Source organism: Lactuca saligna, chromosome 2 (genome assembly GCF_052625555.1).
Source record: "Lactuca saligna cultivar CGN05327 chromosome 2, ASM5262555v1, whole genome shotgun sequence".
Lineage (NCBI taxonomy): Eukaryota > Viridiplantae > Streptophyta > Magnoliopsida > Asterales > Asteraceae > Lactuca > Lactuca saligna.
In genome coordinates this window covers 76480214-76501713 of record NC_136418.1, presented here as the reverse complement: position 1 = coordinate 76501713, position 21500 = coordinate 76480214, and the positions used below count along the sequence as shown (strand labels likewise).

General features: G+C 39.0%; 1 protein-coding gene across 1 annotated transcript; it reads left to right on the top strand.

The window, feature by feature from the left end:
• The first annotated feature begins 415 nt into the window (after positions 1–415).
• LOC145031085 (uncharacterized) lies at positions 416–21092 on the top strand. Its single transcript, XM_078979563.1, has 5 exons — positions 416–1047; positions 18746–19435; positions 19752–20534; positions 20667–20704; positions 21019–21092. The coding sequence occupies exons 1-4, from the start codon at positions 538–540 to the stop codon at positions 20700–20702; spliced, it is 2019 nt and encodes a 672-aa protein (XP_078835689.1). The 5' UTR covers positions 416–537; the 3' UTR covers positions 20703–20704; positions 21019–21092.
• The last annotated feature ends 408 nt before the right edge of the window (positions 21093–21500 follow it).

Genomic DNA, 21500 nt, shown 5'->3' with positions numbered 1-21500 from the left:
GTTTGAAAGAATTTCACATCTTAAATTAATTTGTATATCCTTGGATCTCCAATTTTGCTTTTTGCATGGAATCCTTTTATTATTCAAACGCAATTATAATTTTTTTTATTTGAAATTGAACACTAAGACCTCTGACAAACATAACCATCATAATTTTGCTACAATTAATTAAATAAACAGTTTATTTATTTGAAGGAAAAATGTCCAAATATATTTATTTTGTTGACTATATCTATCATTTCAAAATTTTCTTTGGAAAATCACCTAATTAAAATGATGAGTCTTTCTTAAATCTAAAATTATAAAAAATAGAATTGTCAATGGATGTGCATTAATTATAAATCATTTGAGCAATTAAGTTTTAGTTGATTCAAGTTGATAATTATGTTTCTTGTTGAGATATATGTGCAGATTAATATTCTATCAAATAAAGTGACGTCACAAATTGCTGATAGTATTTCTAAAGTTGTATTCCGATCGTGTGACATACACTCTTTACATAACCTCCGTAAACTTGACCTGTGGAGTTGTGAAGAAATGGATGTGGTGTTTGAGATAGAGAGTCCAAGAAATGGAGAACTGACGACAAATCAGGATAATCAACAAAGACTACTTCCGTACCTTGAGGAATTGGATATAAGGGATATGAACAGCATCACTCATGTATGGAAGTGCAACTGGAACACATTCTTTACTCTTCGAAAACAACAGTTGGACTCACCATACCATAACCTTACAACCATACGGGTGTACAGATGCAAAAACATTAAGTATTTGTTTTCACCACTCATGGCAAAACTTCTTTCGAACCTAAAGAAAGTCAAGATAACAGATTGTGATGGTATTGAAGAAGTTGTTTCACACAGAGATGATGAAGATGAAAAAAAAACTACATCTACATCTACTCAAACAAGCACCACTTTGTTCCCTCATCTTGATTCTCTCATTCTACGTAGCCTGGAAAATCTCAACTGTATTGGTGGTGGGAACAATGATACTACTTTCAACAACACCACTGCAACTACCATCTTTCCTGATCAATCTATGGTATGTTTCTACAGATTCAACAAATTATATAATTTATTTTCTAATAATTATTTTTTTCCATTGCAATATTAAAGAAAAAACATCATGAAATTACATACCAGGGACTGCTCATTATTTACCATACCAACACACGCATGAGATTCAAAGGCATAAGAAATTGACATTCATTTTAACAAGAATGACAAGCTTTTGTTATCTATTATATCATCTATTAATAATATTGGTTTCTAATAGGTGATACTTGCCTATTAGTCATCCTAAGTTTTGCTATATTACGTATATCCTCTGTGAACAAGCATCTTAAATACTTTTGCATGTTAAAAGTTGCAATCTATTTTGTTTTTTTGGACAATTTCCCCTTTTATAGCTATAATTTCAAGCATATATATATATATATATATATATATATATATATATATATATATATATATATATATATATATATATATATATATATATATATATATATATAGCAAGGTACTTGTAATAAATTGTAGGAAATTTTAACATGGATGCAACAATTAAACCTTTTAATTTATTTTCCAACTTTTACTTTTGTGTCATCCAACCAACTTTAGACATGTCATCTAACTAATGTTTAGGTGGCAATACAAATGCCAAATAAGCATACACACATCCAAATTCAAAAGTCTAATCTTCTCCTTCAGTTCTTGCATTTTACTACACCCTTCAACAATCAAGGGTTAACCCTATCCCATTCCACCCTTACACCAATCCTGCTTCTATGTCACTATGAGCCCAACTTCTATGTTTATTCCAACCTTAGATTTGCTACTACTTATATGTCAAACCGATCCATCCTCATCCGACATCCATCCCCTACCTGCACTTTCAATCTAACAATGTGTTTGATCTCGTAGGTTTTCTATATAGTATATAGAGATAGATTACAACATATCTTCAATTGAAGTGTTTGCTCCATCTATAGTAACCTCAACAATGTATAGGTCCGTGTTCCTAACCTTGATCAACCACTAAATTCCACTTTGTCAGGTAGGGGCAAATCTAGAATAGAAACTACATGGTTCTTTAATTAAGTTAAGCTGATAAAAATGAAAGATACAACAGAGGCGGGTCGGGTCATATACATTGAAATATTTAAACATATATCAAATGGTTATATTAAGGCTCATATAATTGCACTCGGTGAGGTCTTATACCTTAAAATATTTGCATAACTGTATCATTACTTGATGCGGAGCATATAGAAGACCTAGCAGAACCCTGCATGGAGAAATGGGAGACAGACAAAAGGGGTCAAAAGAGGATCCGCAAGGAATTTGGAGGTATGTGATATATCGACAAATTCCAACGTTTAGAGCTGTAATCATAGTTGTCAAACTCGTACGAGTCATGAGTCGACACGTATGAGCCGAGTCATTTTATACCTGGAAAGAGGCGACTCGGAACATGAATCGGATTTGAATGTGATTCAATCAAAATTTGCGAGTCCCAGTCAGACTTGTATCGATTCAGTCAACTCGTGATTCGGATGAATCATATGTCTAGAGGGTAATGAGGTTATCCATTGGGTAAAAACCTTTATTTTCGACCAAGGGCAATAATATCTAGTGTCTTCATGATGAGGAGGGTTTGGGACAATGGCGAAGAGGAAGAGATCGTGAGATGAGAAATGTGAGCTATTTTTTTGTGCTCAGCGTTCTGTTGTCTCTTTTGTAATTACATTGAAGGGAAAAAGAAGGTTAGGAGGGTGTGAGTTTTGTCCACCAACCCTTCTATGTGCTTGATGTGAAAACTCAGTGACAACTTTTTATGTTTCATGTTATATAGGTTTTTCGGTAAGCCTTTAGAGGCATAAGGAAATTGAATGGACACTTATCTTTGAATACTTTTGTTATTCTTCATTTCGTTCCGCGTCATTGCTAATACTTTATAAAACAACTTTTCACTATATGACGCTAAATTATCACTCAAAAGTTATCACACATGTGTATATCAGTCTTTGTCAACTTTATTGCTAAAAATACACCTTCCACACTGATGTTGCAATGGGTAAGATCAATGCAAGCTTCAAGAGAAAATACACCTTATGAACGATTATAAGCTTGTTTCTTGGACCATCTTTTTCCAATACTATAAGTCCTAATTTTTATTTTTTATTTTTTCATTTTAGGGCCTAAAAAAGTTTCTATAAAAATTCTATATAAAGTTAAAATTTAGGTGGGTCCTAGGACCCACATTCCTATACATCCATTGATGACCACCAAAATCAACATAATATCTTTTGTCATCTAATTGTACCATACATATTAATATTTTTTTCCGAATGTATCTTAATTTTTTCAATGTTCACTTCGATCCAAGAGATGTCTTGAGGACAACATCTCTAACATCAATAATACAAAGACTCTTATCATCTGCTAGTCCTTTGCCACTGTAATCCTTGAAATTATGCATCGCTTCTTTGCATGGACTATCAATGGAATGATGCACTAATATCCATAATCTAGGGTTTGACTGGACACTTTATGCAAAATATCATGATGCCAACGATAGTTGACTGCAATGTGTATTTTTCTTCCCTTTAGGCAATGATTTTTGAAATGTCTGATCTCTTTAAAAGACAATATATTTCCTATTCTTAGATCTGAGATCAATCCCTATTTATTGATTTTGATCTTCCTTTGTAGTTGTAACATCCCAAAAACCAAGATAAAAATTTTATTTTAAAAATTAAGCAAAAAAACATAATTGTTACAAAACATAGTTTCCAAAAGTTATAATCACGAATCAAAGTATCCACAAAATCAAATATCATAAAAATCTGAAGGAGTTCCCCCAAAGTATCACACAACCAATTAGATAACATCATGCAAATAGGAAACTTCAGCATGATTCGACCGCATCGCAGGGCCTACAGCTTATTTGAACCACTCTTCGGGCCTTCAGCCTGACTGGACCGCCTCTTGGGCCTTCAGCCTATCTAGACCACCCTAGGTATCTTGGCCTTCAGCACAAAGTAGGACCGCCTCAACCCAACACAAACCATAACATGTCGACATACATAATAACAATCAATAACCAGCAAGTACAGATAATCCGACTGATATACCAATCTAATACATACTCAGTGACCAATCTAATACATACTCAGTAATCATATAGATCTGGTGTCTATCGCATAACCAGCACACCATCAATCCAATATACCAGGATACATAATCTAGTGGGTCTGGCATTGGTGTCTTGTGCCTATAAGTACAATGAGGAAAACTTACCTCACAATCTGAAAATCTAGCTGAACATATCACAGCTCCAACTGCTAACTCTACAGGTCACCTATATAACAAACAATGACCTAGTCTCAAACTACTGCTCAAAATACCCAAAGTACCCTAAGTCAAATTTGGTCAAAATCCTAGTCAAAGTCAAGTCAAAAAGTCAAAGATTTCACCTAGGTTGAGTACGCCCTGCGTACTCCCCTCTACGCCCAGCTTAGAGCGTAGAGGGTGCCTTTCCAATCACGAGTTCGAACCCTGGTACGCGCAGCGTACCTCTAGGTATGCCCAACATACCATAGCTAAATCTCCTTTTCACCATTAAGTTCTTATTTCATTAAGCCAAAGCGCCAAACTTTATATCCAAGTAAAAAAGGGACGTCTTAATGGATAAAGTCTCTAACTTTATCCATTTGCATGCATACAAGAGGGTAAAAACTCAAACCCTTGGTCCAAAAGTCATCCAAAGTCCAAAACTCTTGCATGGCTTAATGAGAATGCCAAAACTCTCATTTTTATGAATTTATGAGTCCAATACTACATATAACTTGATTTCAAGGACTTGGAGTAGTTCATACTCCACTAGACTAAACTATGGGACCAAAAGTGTACACAAACTCTAGGCTGGCAAGATCTAAGCAAATAACACATCAAGATCCAAGCATTATACTTTCAAATGATGCTTGAAGGTGAGATACTTCTGGATCTAAATGGTCTTGAGCTTCCAATATGAATCTACTATCTTCTACTACCTTTCAGAACACAAAATATACTCTCTCAAGCTCAAAGTGCTCACACAATGGATTAGAGTTTGTTAGGGACGAATTGGGAGATGAAGGCTGATGAAGGAAAAGGTCTTGAGAAGTTAATATTGTTTAAATAAGGCTCAAATCCTAAAAATTAGGGTCTGACCCCAGCCACATATGCCCAACGTACTTAACACTAGCTACCACACATTTTATTTAATGAGTCAAATGACAAATTTTGCAAATAAATTTCATTCTAAGGGTATAAATGAAAGATATATGGATCAAGTAGTTACCCCCACTTTTATTGAAATATCTACCTCTGCATACTTAACAAGGAATTTAAATAGTAATGTATGTTCTTTGTATGAAGATTCTCTTCTAAGATTAGATCATGAATTCCTCTAAAAATAAGCTTAGTAGTTCCAATTATATGAAGTACTAACTAGTATAACTATGGATGAATGTATGACCCGTAGAATTGGACCAGATAAGAAAAAACCTGGGACCGAACCCACACCGAACCGGATATAAATGTAACCAGGTCGGTTCTCGGTTTTAATTTTTAACAAATTCTGGATTTCGGTTAGGACTAGACTGGAAATTATTACAGTGAAATAAAATACACCACATTCAATTTACCCTTGAGATTGGAGAATAAATACAATAAATAATACAATGGAAACAAAGTAAGACACGTAGCTATCTAAGGTAAATTACAACAACTTTGACTAAGATATGAAAATATTTATGGCGGTGGTTTGTTTCCAATATTATCTCTAATACCCCCCTCAAGCGAGCAGGTGGCGGACCAACATGTAACTGATCGCGAAATGATTCAAATATAGGTTTTGGTAGAGGTTTCCTGAAAATGTCAGCCACTTAGAGCTTGGTAGGAACAAATTTCGTATGCAGTTTGCCGGAGGACACAAGTTCTCACACAAAGTGATAATCAATATCAATGTGTTTGGCCCGTCGATGTGCTACCAGATTTTGGCTAAGAAAAATGGCACTTGAATTATCACATAATAAGGTGGGACGGGTAGATGGCAAGGCATTTAAATAACGTAATAGATGAGTAATCCATATGAGTTCAGAGGCAGTGTTAGCCATTTCCCGGTATTCAGACTCACGACTAGAACGGGAAACGGTAGGCTGCTTTTTAGCACTCTAGGAGATGAGGTTTCCACCAAAGAAGATTGAATACCCGTAAGTGGAACGCCGAGTTTCAATACAGCGAGCCCAATCGGCATTAGAGTAACCTACAAGTGTCAATTTTGTAGGATGAGAGAAATGGAGTTGTAACACCGTAAATTTCAAAACAATTTTTCGCATTTTATAAAAACATAATTTATTTAATATTCGTAAAAACACCGATGTTTGAAATACAATTCATGTCATACAAAAAAATCCCAAGATCTCATAACATAAAATCTCGTGTGTGTGTACTGATCAAGTCGGCGCCTTCCCACGGTTGTCACTAGTACCTGAAACAAATAACACCAAACACTGTAAGCACAAAGCTTAGTGAGCTCCCCAAAATACCACATATAACACATATGAGCCACTCGAGGCTATAACTCTGTGGGTCCGTGCACCCAACTCTGTGAACCCTCAGGTTCTAACTCTGTAAACATGCACAACATAAATCACATAGAATAATGCAGCGCAACACATAACATATATATATATATATATATATATATATAGCATACAATCACTGTATCACATAACTCTAGTTACCTACTCAAGGTAAAGTATAGTGAGAAGACTCACCTCGTGTATCTTGATAACTCGCAAATCCTTGGAATCACTCGTGCTCGATCCCCCGAACTATAATCTTCCTATAATACAAATATATCTCTAATTAACACTTTTACAACTAAGTTTGACTAACCCTTTCAAGTCAATACTAGTCAACTCTAGTCAACGGTCAACTTTGACCGGACTTGGCGAGTGCACCAAAGCAACTCGGCGAGTCTAACACGTTTACTGACTCCCTCGGATCTTTTCTTGGCATGTCGAGCACTCCTCTAACTCGACGAGTTCCACCTGACCTGAATCGCAGGGCAAACACGACTCAACTCGCCGAGTCTCAAGAACAACTCGACGAGTTCCGGCTTGACTCAACCCTATATTGACTCTTCCTGACTCACTGTGTTATCCCCCAACCCGACGAGTCCACTCGCTGAACACATTACGTGAAACCCTAACCCTACTCGCTGATTCCCAAGAACAACTCGGTGAGTACATGCCATGCACACACTTTTATTGACCTTCTAAGGTCAGATCTGCTTTCCTAAACCATAGATTTGGCCTTCCCAAGCATGAATGTCACGTAAAGTTCGAAACTTGATGCTTGTATAATCCCCACAACGCATCAAAAGGTGATTTGGTCCCAAAAATTACCACCTAGGTCCAATGACTCCATGATAACCCAAAAAGCTCCAATGGTTAAGGTCGCTGGACCTCTTTGAGTCTAGATCCAATGCCCCAACTCGAGGAGGGACCATTTGCTTCACATAATCACTCTCCAAAGGGTTTATAAAACCCTAACTCTAAAGATCAACCCTATAATTGAAGGAGATTCGAACCCTTACCTCAGAATGAAGCCTCTGGACTCTGGATCTGATGTAATCTCACCTCCTTCTTGCTCTTGCCACCTTCCTCATGCTAAACAAAGAATACAAAGGCTCAAAAGTGACTTCCTCTCTCCCAAAACGAATTAGCTCTCTTAGGGTTCTCTCAAGGTACTGGTAGCCGCAATGGGAGGCTATAAGTGCCCTTAAATAGGCTCCAAACCCGGAGAATTAGGGTTTCATTAAACAGCGTGGACTCGCTGAGTCCACTCCTTGGACTCACCGAGTCCAGACGTGAATCCTCGTCCAAATCGCGATCCTACTCGGCGAGTTTGAGCTCCAACTCGCCGAGTCTCCTCACAAAATACTAAAAATATAAGAATGAATAATACCTGGGAATCCGGGCTGTTATAATTCTCCCCCACTAGAACTAGACTTCCCCCTCGAAGTCTCGCTCTGCAAATAACTCCAGATGCTGCTCGCGCATCTCACTCTCCGGCTCCCAAGTCATATCGGACCCCTTCCGATGCTGCCACTGAACCAAAACCAAGGGTACCTCCTTGTTCCTCAGAACCTTGATTTTCCGATCTCTGATTGCCACTGGTCTCTCAGCATAATTCAGGCTCGCATCCACCTGAATATCCTCTAATGGAACCACTGCCAACTCATCGGCTATACACTTTCATAATTGCGACACATGGAAGGTGTCGTGAATCTGCCCCAACTCTGCTGGCAATTCCAAACGATAGGCTACCCTGCCTACCTTTGCGACCACCCGAAATGGACCAATATATCGGGGTCCCAACTTTCCCCTCTTCCTGAATCGAATCACTCCTTTCCAAGGAGAGACCTTCAGGAGCACAAAGTCGCCGACCTGAAACTCAAGCTCGGACCGACGTCTGTCCGCATAACTCTTCTGACGACTCTAAGCGGTCAACAACCTCTATCTGACCTGCTGGATTTGCTCTGTCGTCTGAAGTACAATCTCAGTACTGCCCATAACACGATGTCCGACTTCTCCCCAGCAAATGGGGGTCCGACACCTCCTCCTATACAACAGCTCAAAGGGTGGCATACCAATGCTCGAATGATGGTTGTTATAAGAAAAATCTTCCAATGGCAAGTACGTATCCCAACTCCCCCCGAAATCCATCGCACATGCCCGGAGCATGTCCTCGAGCGTCTGAATCGTCCGCTCACTCTGTCCGTATGTCTGGGGGTGATATGTGGTACTAAAATGTAGCCTAGTACCCAGTTCCTCATGAAACTTCTTCCAGAATCTGGAAGTGAAACGTACATCCCAGTCTGAGACAATCGAGATCGGCACCCCATGCCGAGATACCACTTCCCTCACGTACATCTCTGCTAACTTCTCTACGGAGGAGCTTTCACTAATAGCAAGGAAGTGGGCTCTCTTCGTCAATCTGTCCACAATCACCCAAATTGCATCGAATCCCCTTGTAGTCCTTGGCAACTTGGTGATGAAATCCATGGTAATCTGTTCCCACTTCCATTTGGGAACCTCCAACGGCTGCAACCTACCATGCGGTCTCTGGTGCTCGGCCTTAACCCTACAGCAGGTTAAGCACCTCTCAACAAACCACGCAACATCCCTCTTCATACAGGGCCACCAATACTCCCTCCTCAGATCCAAATACATCTTAGTGGCCCCGGGATGGATCGACAATTTCGACCGATGAGCTTCTTCCATCAAAATGGTGCGCATCCCTCCCACAAACGGTACCCAAATCCGCCCCTGAAATGTCATAAGCCCCCGACCATCCGAACTCCGATACCAACCCTACCACTCACTCCTTCTTCTGGTTCTCCGACCTCACGGCCTCAGCTTGTGCTTCACGAATGGTGTCCAACACCGGAGCCATCACGGTCAAACGCAAACATACACCTCGCAACGGGGTGCTCTTCGCTCTGCGACTCAGGGCATCGGCTACCACATTAGCCTTGCCCGGATGGTACAGGATCTCATAATCATAGTCCTTAATCACATCCAACCACCTCCTCTGCCTCATATTTAGATTGGGCTGATCCATCAGATATTTCAGGCTCTTATGGTCCGTGTATATCGTACACCGAACCCCATACAAATAGTGACGCCAAATCTTGAGGGCGAACACCACTGCCCCCAACTCTAGGTCATGGGTGGGATACCTCGTCTCATGTGGCTTCAGCTACCACGATGCGTATGCTATCACATGCCCTCTCTGCATCAACACCGCTCCCATCCCCAAGATCGATGCATCATAATATACCACAAAGTCATCCATTCCCTCCGGGAGGGCTAACACCGGGGCCTCGCATAACCTTTGGCGAAGCGTCTCAAAGGTGGCCTGCTGCTCGGTGCCCCATGAAAAAGCGACACCCTTCCGGGTCAATCTGGTGAGTGGCACTGCGATCTTAGAGAAATCCTTGATAAATCTCCGATAATAACCGGCCAACCCTAGAAAACTCCTGATCTCGGAGGGTGACCTCGACACTTCCCATCTCATCACTGCCTCAACTTTGGCCGGGTCGACCGATATCCCTTTTTGGTTAACGAGATGTCCCAGGAACTGGACCTCTCGCAACCAGAAATCATACTTGGAGAATTTGGCATAAAGCCTCTCCGATCTCAGAACTCCGAGGATCTCCCTCAAATGCTCCTCATGCTGCTTTCTAGATTTTGAATATACCAAGATGTCATCGATGAATACAATCACTGACCGATCCAGCATCGGCCTGCACACTCGGTTCATGATATCCATGAGCACTGCCGGGGCATTGGTGAGCCCGAAAGGCATCACCACAAACTCGTAATACCCATAACGCGTCCTGAACGCTGTCTTCTGGATGTCCTCATCTCGCACCCTCATTTGATGGTATCCATACCTCAAATCGATCTTGGAGAACCAAGATGCTCCCTGTAACTGATCGAACAAATCGTTGATCCTCGACAACGGGTAACGGTTCTTGACCGTCAGCTTGTTCAACTCCCGGTAATCAATGCACATCCGGTGTGAACCATCTTTCTTGTTGACAAAAAGGATAGGCACTCCCCACGGCGAGCTGCTTGGCCGAATAAACCCCTTTCCCAACAGCTCCTGAAGCTGCGAGGACAACTCTTGCATCTCTGAAGGTGCAAGGCGATAAGGCACCTTGGCAATAGGCGCGGCACCCGGAACCAAATCGATACTGAACTCTACTTGCCTCACAGGAGGCACACCCGACAACTCCTCTGGAAAGACATCTGGGAACTCACACTATCAGAACCTCTTCCACTGACCTCGGCCTCTCGGACTCAACCCGCGTATCCATCACGTACGCCACAAAACCCTTACAGCCCTGCTGTAGACACTGTCTCACCCTAGCGGCCGAACAAAACGCTGATCCAGAATGGGTACCCTCGCTGTACACCGTAAGAACTCCCCCACTAGGGTTTCGTATGGTCACCAGTTGTCGCTCGCAGTCGATAACCGCACCGAATCTGCTCAACAAATCCATGCCCACAATGACACAAACATCACCCATCGCAATAGGAACCAAGTCGATCGGGAACTCAACACCGAAAATCTCAAATACACACCCGCGGATCAACTCTGTGGCATATATCACCCTCTCGTCAGCTATGGAAACTCTCAGAGGCTGACTCAACGCCTCGCGACTAACACTAATATGCTGGCTAAAAGCCAAAGATACAAAAGACCGACTCGCACCCGAGTCAAATAACACCAAGGCAGGTACATAATTCACATGAAAAGTACCTACGCATAACATAATATAAGAATAATATCTCAATCATCGAAATAAATACACGAAAGAATACATACCAGCCACGACATCGGGCGCTGCGCGGACCTCCTCCGCGGTCAACTGAAAAGCTCTCCCTCGTGCCCTCGGTGCCTCGGCCTTCACTGGCCGACTCTCGGTAGCTCTGGTGGCGGCAGGGGCAGATCCCTGAGGTGCTCCCTAAGCTGATCCCCGCAACTGCGGACACTCCGCCTTCCGGTGTCCGGTCTGGTTGTAGTGGAAACATACTGCAAACCCCTTGGGGCAGTCCTTGGCCATTTGTAACAAGATCCAGCTCTACATACTCCATCATGACCCTTGCCGCAATTTCCACAAGTGCGGCCCTTCTGGCTCCCAGATCTGGGATTAGCGGGCTTGGCCGGCTTGGCTGCCGGCTGGGACTGAGCCGGTCGCCGATCCCTCCCCTGAGACTCCGCCTCCTCCCTGGCCTGAGTCTCTAGATCAATCTCCCTCTTTCGGGCATTTTCCTGAAGCTCGGCAAATGTCCGGTACGAGGAGTTCGCCATGAACTCCCGAATGTCTCACCTCAAGATACTCAAATATCGGCTCATGCGTGCCTGCTCAATGGACACTTGCTCAAGGCAGAACATCGCCCTCTCGTGGAAAATCCTGGTAATCACCGTAACAGACTCAGTACCCTTGCTTGAGGGTCAGAAACTCCTGGGCCAAATGCTCCCTCTCCACCTGGGGAACGTACTCATCTCGGAACATGGCAGTGAACCTCTCCCAGGTCACTGCCACAAGCTCAGCAGGCGAAAATTACGCTGTCACAAACTTCCACCAGTCCTTCGCTCCCAAGCGAAGCTGGTTCAACGTAAACTGAACTCTCAAATGCTCAGGAGACGAGCAAGTGAAGAAACACCCCTCTATGTCTGAAATCCATCTCATAGCCGCCACCGGGTCCTGGGTCCCGTCAAACTCTGGCGGTTTCGTGTTGCTGAACTCTCGGAATAGCAATGCGTCACCACTCTGTGGCCTCGCAGCAGCAACAGCTGCAGTGGCCGCTGCAACAGCAGCCTTAGAAAAGAGCAGCATAACGCTCGTCGAAAGTCTCAATCACCATAGTCTTAATAGACCCGAACATCTCTGGTATCTCTGACCTGATGGCCGCAGCCACCTCCTCGTGGATGATCCTGCGGATCTCCTCATCACTAGCCCCACTGCTCTCTGGCATAAGACGTGTCCTCACCATGATCTACCTCTGAAATACAACATACGATAAATTAGAATCCATTCGAGAATACTCATTAGATTTATTACCACATTTTGCTACCAATGTTTAGAAATCATCAGATTTATTACCACATTTATCTTGGATAGTAGATTCCGGAGCAACTGATCATATTTTTTCCAATAAATCTCTTTTCTCATCATTGTCTAAACTTTCACATACTCAATTCATTGGTCTTCCTAATTGTAATGATACCACTGTTTCCTTTGTTGGTAATGTGCCATTAAATGAGTCTCTTGTTCTTCAAAATGTTTTATATGTTCTTTCTTTCAAATATAATCTTCTTTCTATTCCCAAGATTACTTCTCAATATCAAACTTTTGCCATCTTTATTAATAATTATTGTCTGTTGCAGGACCCTTTAGTAAAGAATAAAGTTGTACTTGGCTCTTGTGGCAAAAGAATCAATTATCTATATGTTTTTCATCATCATGTAATACAAAAGAATTTTTCCTTTTGTTTTTCTATATTACATCCTATGAATAATTCTTGTTTCAATGTAATGAATTGTTCATCTTCTACTATGAAATGGCATAGAAGATTTGGTCACCTTCCAATTAACAAGTTACAATTACTTTCTCTTGTTAATACATCTGATAATTCATTGATTGAGTCTTGTGACATTTGTTTCAAATGTAAACAACACACACCCTTATCCTAAAAGCTTTTCTGTTACTAATAATGCTTTTGATCTTGTTCATGCCGACAGTTGGGGACCTTATAAACATTTCTCTCATGATGGTTTCAATTACTTCCTTACCATTGTTGATGTTCATAGTCGGCATACATGGGTTCATATGCTTTCACATAAGAGTTATGCCCTTACTTTGATCCAAAATTTCGTTAGTTATGCTAAAAATTAATTTCACAAAAATGTCCAAATCATTAGAACTGATAATGATTTTGAGCTTGGATCAAGTCATGAAGGAATTACATATTTTTAATCCATGGGCATACTTTATCAAAAATCAACTCCTCACACCCCTCAACAGAATGACCTTGTTGAAAGAAAACATAGGCACATTTTAGAAGTTGTAAGATCTCTATATTTTCAATCTGGTTTGGGTATTGTTTTTTGGAGTGAATGTATCAAGACTGTTGTTCATCTTATCAATAGAATGCCCACAAAAGTTCTTCACAATGCCACTCCTTATAAAGTTCTAATGGGACAGAAACCAGATTTGTCACATTTGCGAGTGTTTGGATTTTTATGCTTTGTTGCTACATCACCTATTGGACGTGATAAATTCATGTCTAGATCTCATCCCTATGTTCTTATTGGATACCCTACTGCTCAAAAAACTTATAAAGTGTTGAATCTAGTTAATAAGCATATTCATGTTTCAAGAGATGTTATTTACTTTGAGGATTTATTTCCTCTTCATTCAATGATTAAACATCCTTTACAATCATCCATTTCTCATCTTCCAACCAATTCAACTAATATTCTTGAAAATTCTAATTATACCCTTAAACCTTCTTCTGAACATTCATATACCAGTGATCCCATTCCTCCTTCCATTCCTACTCGCATGTTTACTAGAATACATCAACCACCAATAAGACTTCATGATTACCTATGCAATCATGTTGGCTCTGATCATATATGTTGTCATACTCTCACCAATATGTGCATACCAAATGCAACTTTTACTTCATCAACAAAAATACCATCAATCGTTCTTTTGCATTTCATTCAAAATTACATATTCCTAAACCAACCTTTTATCATCAAGCTAAAAGGGAATAAAGATTGGGAAGCAGCAATGCGCAAGGAACTTCAAGCTCTTGTCTCAAACAACACATGGGATATTGTTAAACTACTTTAAGGAAAGAAACTCATTTCATGTAGATGTGTTTACAAAGTGAAATATAAGGCAGATGGCTCAATTGAAAGGCATAAGGCCCGTTTAGTTGCCAAGGGAAGGAATAGATTATCATGATACTTTCTCTCCATTAGTCGAGTTCAATACTATAAGATACATAGTATCTTTGGCTGTAACGAAAGGGTGGACTATTCAACATTTAGATGTCAATAATGCCTTCCTTCATGGTGATTTACATGAAGAAGTCTACATGAAGATTCCTCCTGGTTTTGAAGTTGATTCTCCTTATCTTGTTTATAGACTTAAAAATTCATTGTATGGCTTAAAACAAGCATCCATGCAATGGTATTCTAAACTTTCTGATGCTCTCAAATTTCAAATTCATACACATTCTCATAATGACTATTCTATTTTTCTAAAAAAAACCAAAAATTCCATAGTCATTGTTGTTGTGTATGTTGATGACATACTTGTTACTGGAGATAATCTTGAAGAAATCACAAAGTTAAAAACTTTTCTTGATAATAAGTTCAAAATCAAGGATTTGGGACAAATGAATTTCTTTCTTGGTCTTGAATTTACAAAAGTCACAAATGGGATGATTGTACATCAAAGAAAATTCATAAGAGAGTTGTTAGCTTCATACTCAATCGAAGAAGGCACTCCCGTTTCCTCTCCATTGCCACCCAAAGTTCATCTTCTTCCCAAAATGCCTAATCCTCTCAAAGATCCTACTGGGTACAGACAATTAATTGGCAAACTGAATTTTCTTCTCCTTACAAGACCTGACTTAACTTACTCAGTTCAATATTTGAGTCAATTCAATCAACAACCATCCTAAGATCGTTTTGATGTTGCTATGCATACTTTACGCTAATCTCAAAGGGATACTCCATCAACTTTAATTCTTCAATAACACTCAAAATTATAAATTAGAGGCATATTGTGATTCGGATTGGGCAGCTTGCCCTATAACCAGGAGATTTGTTAGTGGTTTCTTCATTATCTTTGGTGATGCACCTGTTTCTTAGAAATCCAAGAAACAACTCACTATTTCAATATCTTCTGCTGAAGCAGAATATAGGTCTATGAAGAGAGTATGTTCTGAATTAGCGTGGTTGAGTTGATTATTCCATGAACTTGATGTGTCTCACATTAATCCAATTCCATTGAAATGTGACAACCAAGTAGCTATTTACATAGCCACCAATCCAGTTTTTCATGAGAGGACCAAACATATAGAGATTGACTGTCACTTTGTAAGAGAAAAGGTGCAAGAATGGTTGATTTCATTGTCCCATGTTAGCTATGATGCTTAATTAGTAGATGTCCTAACCAAGTCATTAAATGGAGTTCTTAATCAAAAAGCTATTTCCAAGTTGCATCTACAATCTACAACTTGTCCAGGGGGGGAGGGGGTGTTAGACTTTGTTATCAAATGACAATTAGTTAATTAGTTGAAGGGTATTATTGTAATTTCATACAGAAGTTTGTTAGTTCTGTTTGTTAGAAACAGTTATTTATAAGTCAATGTATATAGCTCAGTTAGATCATTGTAATGATACAGATTCGAATATCATCTTCTCTTTCATCTTCTTACTCTCAAAGTTTCTTTAATGGTGAAAGATAACAAGTTTGTTACAAATGGATTTATATTGTTTAGCATAATCAGTAACCGAGAGATTACCCTTTTTCAGTTGTCGTAAAGAGTCTTTGAGGTTGTGAATGTTCCAAGGAATCATGGCTATAAGTTGATTCCAATGCATGCCAGACTTCACAAGTAGACCTGGCAAAATATGACAACATAGAGTAGAAGAAGGCCATCTTGCTGTAAAGAGGGTGTCATCTGAAGATAACCCAGCAGACCCCTTCACCGACCTTCCCAAGCGGCGGCGAAGTGATTGAAGCCCAGCAGCCGGGAACTCCACTCCATCGGCCGAAGAAAGGCCATAAGCGTCTTGAAGAGTGGCGAATTCAGAGGAACCGAGGATCAAATGGTAACTATGTGCAAGATAAATCTTACACAAAGGATCGATAACTCTAGCAATTAAGATAACAAATTAAAGCCGTCCCCGGCAACGGCGCAAAAAACTTGATGACACGAAAACCCGATACTAAATTAGCGGGTTAGGGTCAGAGATTTCAAAACGTTTATGTAAACGGGTTGACACGACATGATACGATAATTAAACGGGTAGGGTTAGGGTCAAAACTTTCAACTCGAAGATGACTCGAATATGACCCGTTTAATTATATATTATTTATAATAAATTTCATATTTTTATAAATATATTATATGCTATAGACTTGTAATGGGCCAAACTCAAGAATTAGAAGTAGTTCAAATTTTCAAAGTTACTTAATTTTAGTCATCATCACCACCTATCCCTTTAGCTCCCCGGCTTTAATTCTTTTCATTTTTCCTTCTAAACTTACTATAAATTTTGTCATTCCATCTCATAATTCCAGTCTTTCACTTTTTCCTTTTTGCCTCCAGAACTCCTACTTTCCAACCTTTAAAATATTTCAACCCGACATGACACAACATATTTACAAGGTCTAAACCTTAACCCGAAACCCGACACGAAACCGACACGAAAATAAACGGGTTGACACGGCAGGACACGATAATTAAACAAGTTGGGTTAGGGTCAAACCCTTTCAATCCGTTCAATGTCTTTACACGACACGATACATTTGTTAGGTCTATTCACGAGAAGAGGAAAGTCCCAAAACTTCTGCCATGGCTTCTTCCGAAAGAGAATATTGAAGAGTAAGAAGAATTTTCTGATCAATTTCCAGCCGTGAAGCATAATCTGGATTTTGAACTTCTTTGTCGTTGATTAGCGATGTTTTTGGTCGAGCCGGATGCGAACCATCGACAAACCTCATCCAATTTTGATGGAGCAGCAACGGATTGAGTTGATTTCTCCAAATTAGGTAGTTTGATGAGGTTAATTTGATATTAATCATACGGATGCGGTGGTTTGTTTCCAATATTATATCCAATAGAAATGAAGGGGTTGTTTATCGACATACAACATCAGTACTCTCCTCCATTCTGTTTAGCTAACATTTTTTTGGCTCCTTCTCCTGTTGTTGACTACCGCAATACACAAGTTTTGTTGTATTTTTTATGCATATCTTGAATTAGGGACTTAATTATCTACTTGGATGGATTGTATGTATGTAGAGGGCCTAATATTTTATATTTCAAAATATTTTTAAATATATTTCTTTATTTATTTAACAAACCTTATATTATTTACTTATGCATGAAAATTATAATTATATCGTGTATGACTGACATAACTAAAAAAAAAGGAAAACATTATCTTTATTAATATTAATGTAACCTATATGTATATTGAAGTCTTGTTCAAAAGTTTTCTTATGTAATCACTATAACGTGAAAATGTAATCCTTTCTGATATAAGCAAAGTACGATCCCAACCAAATTTTGCAACATATTTTCTTTGGATGGTGTAACTGTTACACTGTAACATATATTCATACTTTTGTGGAATGAAAGAAAAAATACAATTTCCTATATATTTCAGCGACTCAAGTTTTTCTGCGGACAAGGATTCCTGAAGATTTTACTGATAGAGATTATCTTCAATTTGTATCTTCCAAAAGCAAAAATCATGGCCATCAAACTTATCGATCTTGACCTTCCCGTCTTCGGCTATAGATCTTATACCATTTAGGTTTATGAATGAAAACCACACCTCCATGGCCAAATAAGTGTTGCCTATGATCTAGAGAAGATCTCCAATACCATGTTTGACAAATATTTTCCCATAACTAATTTCGTTAATCAAGGGTGAATAAATACACATTACAAAGGCTATACTAACTCAATATACAAAGGCTATACTAATGTGCATAGTATATTGCCTATATACGTAAGGAAAGGAATAATCTGGTGGTATATATTCTTGTAAATTGTAATTTACCCTTAAAATAATAGTAATACGTTGTAAATATGCCTTTTTGACGCTTGTTATGTAATGTGTATGATTTCTCAACCTCGTAAAGAATGCATTATAAAGTTGTAGGTGGTAGAGTTGTATGCCATTATTTTTATGTTAAATTAATTATAAAGAAGCAAAAGTACTTTTGTGGTGTGGAGAGTAGAAAAAAAAACACTGAATGTTGAATTGTAGTTCTTATATAAAAGTAGTGTATATGGGTAATGAACAATTCAGCTTGGTCAAATTCATATATTTCAATTTTTTATCTGCTGCAGTTTTCTCAAGTGGTTGGTGTTTCTTGGAGCTTATGCCAATACCCTAAAGAGATAGAAATATCCCTTTGTCATGCATTGTCAAGTGTGATTCCATCTAATGCGCTAGGAAAGATACTAAAGCTTCAAGTGCTGAAAATAAGCTATTGCAGCTCGATGAAGGAGGTATTTGAAACTCAAGGTATCAACAACAGTAGTAACTATGTTGATGAGGGAACACCGCCAATACCAAGACAAATTGATGATGTTAAACATCATGTGCTGAAACTTCCCAACCTAAAGATATTGAAAATCGATGGTTGTGACCTTGTGGAACATGTATTCCCTTTTTCCACACTTGAAAGCCTAAGGCAACTGGAAGAGTTAATGATAAAGGATTGTGATGCAATGAAAGTGATTGTGAAGGAAGAATGTGGGGGGGAGCAAACAGCAACATCTGAGGTTGTGGTCTTTGGTCGTCTAAGGTCAATCAAGTTAATAAATCTACCAGATCTTGTGGGTTTCTACAGGGGGATGAATGAATTCCGATGGCCTTCATTGCATAAGGTTAAGATCATCAATTGCCCACAAATGATGGTGTTCACTCCTGGTGGGTCCCGAGCTCCACAGCTCAAGTTTGTAGAAACAATCTTAGGAAAACATAGTCCTGAATGTGGGTTTAACTTTCATGCGACAAACATTTCTCAGCTTCAGGTAAACTTTTTTATTTTTTTCACATCATCTGATTAAGAAATCATGATGCCAAGTAGTTAAAAGCAGTAAACTAATTGATACTAGTTCCTAGAAAAAGTTTAGGTCGTCGCCAATACCTCTCATATCTATCTATCTTATTTTATGAGGTCTAAAAGGTAAACCCGCTCAAATTTTATTAGTTGGAGTTGAGTATCATCACTAATAATTATAACCTCTTAATTATTGGTTGTTACTTATCCAATTTCATTAAAATTTAACATCCCAATTTTCTTTTGACATATGCCTCATAATATTCTCTCCTTTTTGACCTTTGCAGACCCGACCCCCGAGTTTAGGCCATACAACCTTGTGCCCTGCTACTACTTCAGAAGGAATCCCGTGGTCTTTTCATAATTTGATAGAGTCACAAGTGAAGTTTAATGCATATGTTGAAACAATTATTCCATCAAGTGAGTTGCTACAACTTCAAAAGCTGGAAAAGATTCACCTAAGAGACAATACCTGGGTAGAGTTGGTATTTGATGCATTGAAAGGAACAGATAGTGCTTTTGATGAATCAGAAACTGTTATAAAACTTCCAAACCTAAGAGAAGTGGAGTTATATCGGCTAGCTCATCTCAGGTATATATGGAAGCACAGTCCGTGGACAACATTTGAGTTTCCAAACCTAACAAGAGTCTATATTGGTGATTGCAAAACATTAGCACATGCTTTTACTAGTTCCATGCTTGGTTGTCTATTGAATCTCCAAGAGCTGCATATAATTGACTGCATCCGTATGGAGGAGGTAATTGTTAAGGACAAAAATGTTGTTGTGGAAGTAGAAGAGGAGTCTGATGGCAAAATGAATGAGATTATGTTACCTTGTCTTAAATCCTTAAAGCTTGATCAACTTCCATGTCTTAAGGGATTTTGTTTAGGGAAGGAGAATTTTTCATTTCCATCAATGGATATTTTGAGCATCAAGAAATGCCCATCAATTATGATTTTCACCAAGGGAAGTTTTGTTACTCCAGTGCTAGGAGAAATAGAAAAAAGTTTTGGCTTGTTTGATGTAGGAGAGGACGACATCAACTCCTTTATAAAGAAGAAACAGGAGGTAGGTCGATGTTACTTGCTTTAGTCATTCATAAAGTCCATTTGAGAAGTTTTCATTTATATTTTTTTTGTTAATGTCAACACCCCCAAGGTTCTCCATATTTTCAACTTTATATCTATATATTTTATGCAGGAATTCAAAAGAGACCCCATGTCAAGTAAATATTGAAGGTAATCTTATTTTTTCATACGGTCTTTGTTTTCTGTAACCTTTCCGATGCATTGAAGGCCTTTAATTTAATTGATGAGAATTAAGCACCCAAAATGGAGTTTTCCCGTGTTCGATACCCATATAGGGCTCAACCTTGGGTGGCCTACTGTTGAAAAAGAAACCTTCTACTTTCATGCTGTCTTTATTATCTGCACTATTAGAAAAAGGTTTTTAATGACATACAAATTACGACATACGTTGATTTTATGACAGACAAAAACGTATGTCAACACTATTCAGGGTTTCTCCTTGCTTAACTGGTGTCTGCTCACAGGGCTCACGAAATTGAAGGTTAAGCTTGAAAAAAGTGTTAAAAGTTATCTCAAGGCGATTTAGGGTTTCTCTAATGCCATGGTTAAGACTACATCAGGAGTTCGAAGATCGTTCGATTCTTAGCCAAACACAACAATCAGGATGAACTGAAGTTGGCTTCTCCTCAAATTACATCATCAAACAAATACCGATGGCTTGACTCATGTTCTCCACATTTTCAAACTCCAATGCTCTTTCCCTAATGCAGCCTCATCTGTAACTCTTTATTCTATATGCTAATGTCATAATTTATGTGCTAAACCCTAAATTTATCAAAATCGTTAATCAAAGGCTATTTTTCGTCCGTTTTCTAATTTTGTTTAAATCGTCTTTTTGGTGTTGCTGAATTCTTGCATAAGGTTATTGCTAAGTTTTGTAGGTTGGTACTTTTAATCTCTTGTTGCTATTTTGATGAATTCTTGCAAAAGTTGTTGATGAATTTTT

Excerpts from the sequence above, each read along its gene's own strand:
- LOC145031085 (XM_078979563.1), top strand. The coding sequence starts at position 538 with ATGGATGTGGTGTTTGAGATAGAGAGTCCAAGAAATGGAGAACTGACG. Across the intron at positions 1,048-18,745 it reads TCTTTCCTGATCAATCTATG|TTTTCTCAAGTGGTTGGTGT; the intron begins GTATGTTTCTAC and ends TATCTGCTGCAG. Across the intron at positions 20,535-20,666 it reads TTATAAAGAAGAAACAGGAG|GAATTCAAAAGAGACCCCAT; the intron begins GTAGGTCGATGT and ends TATTTTATGCAG.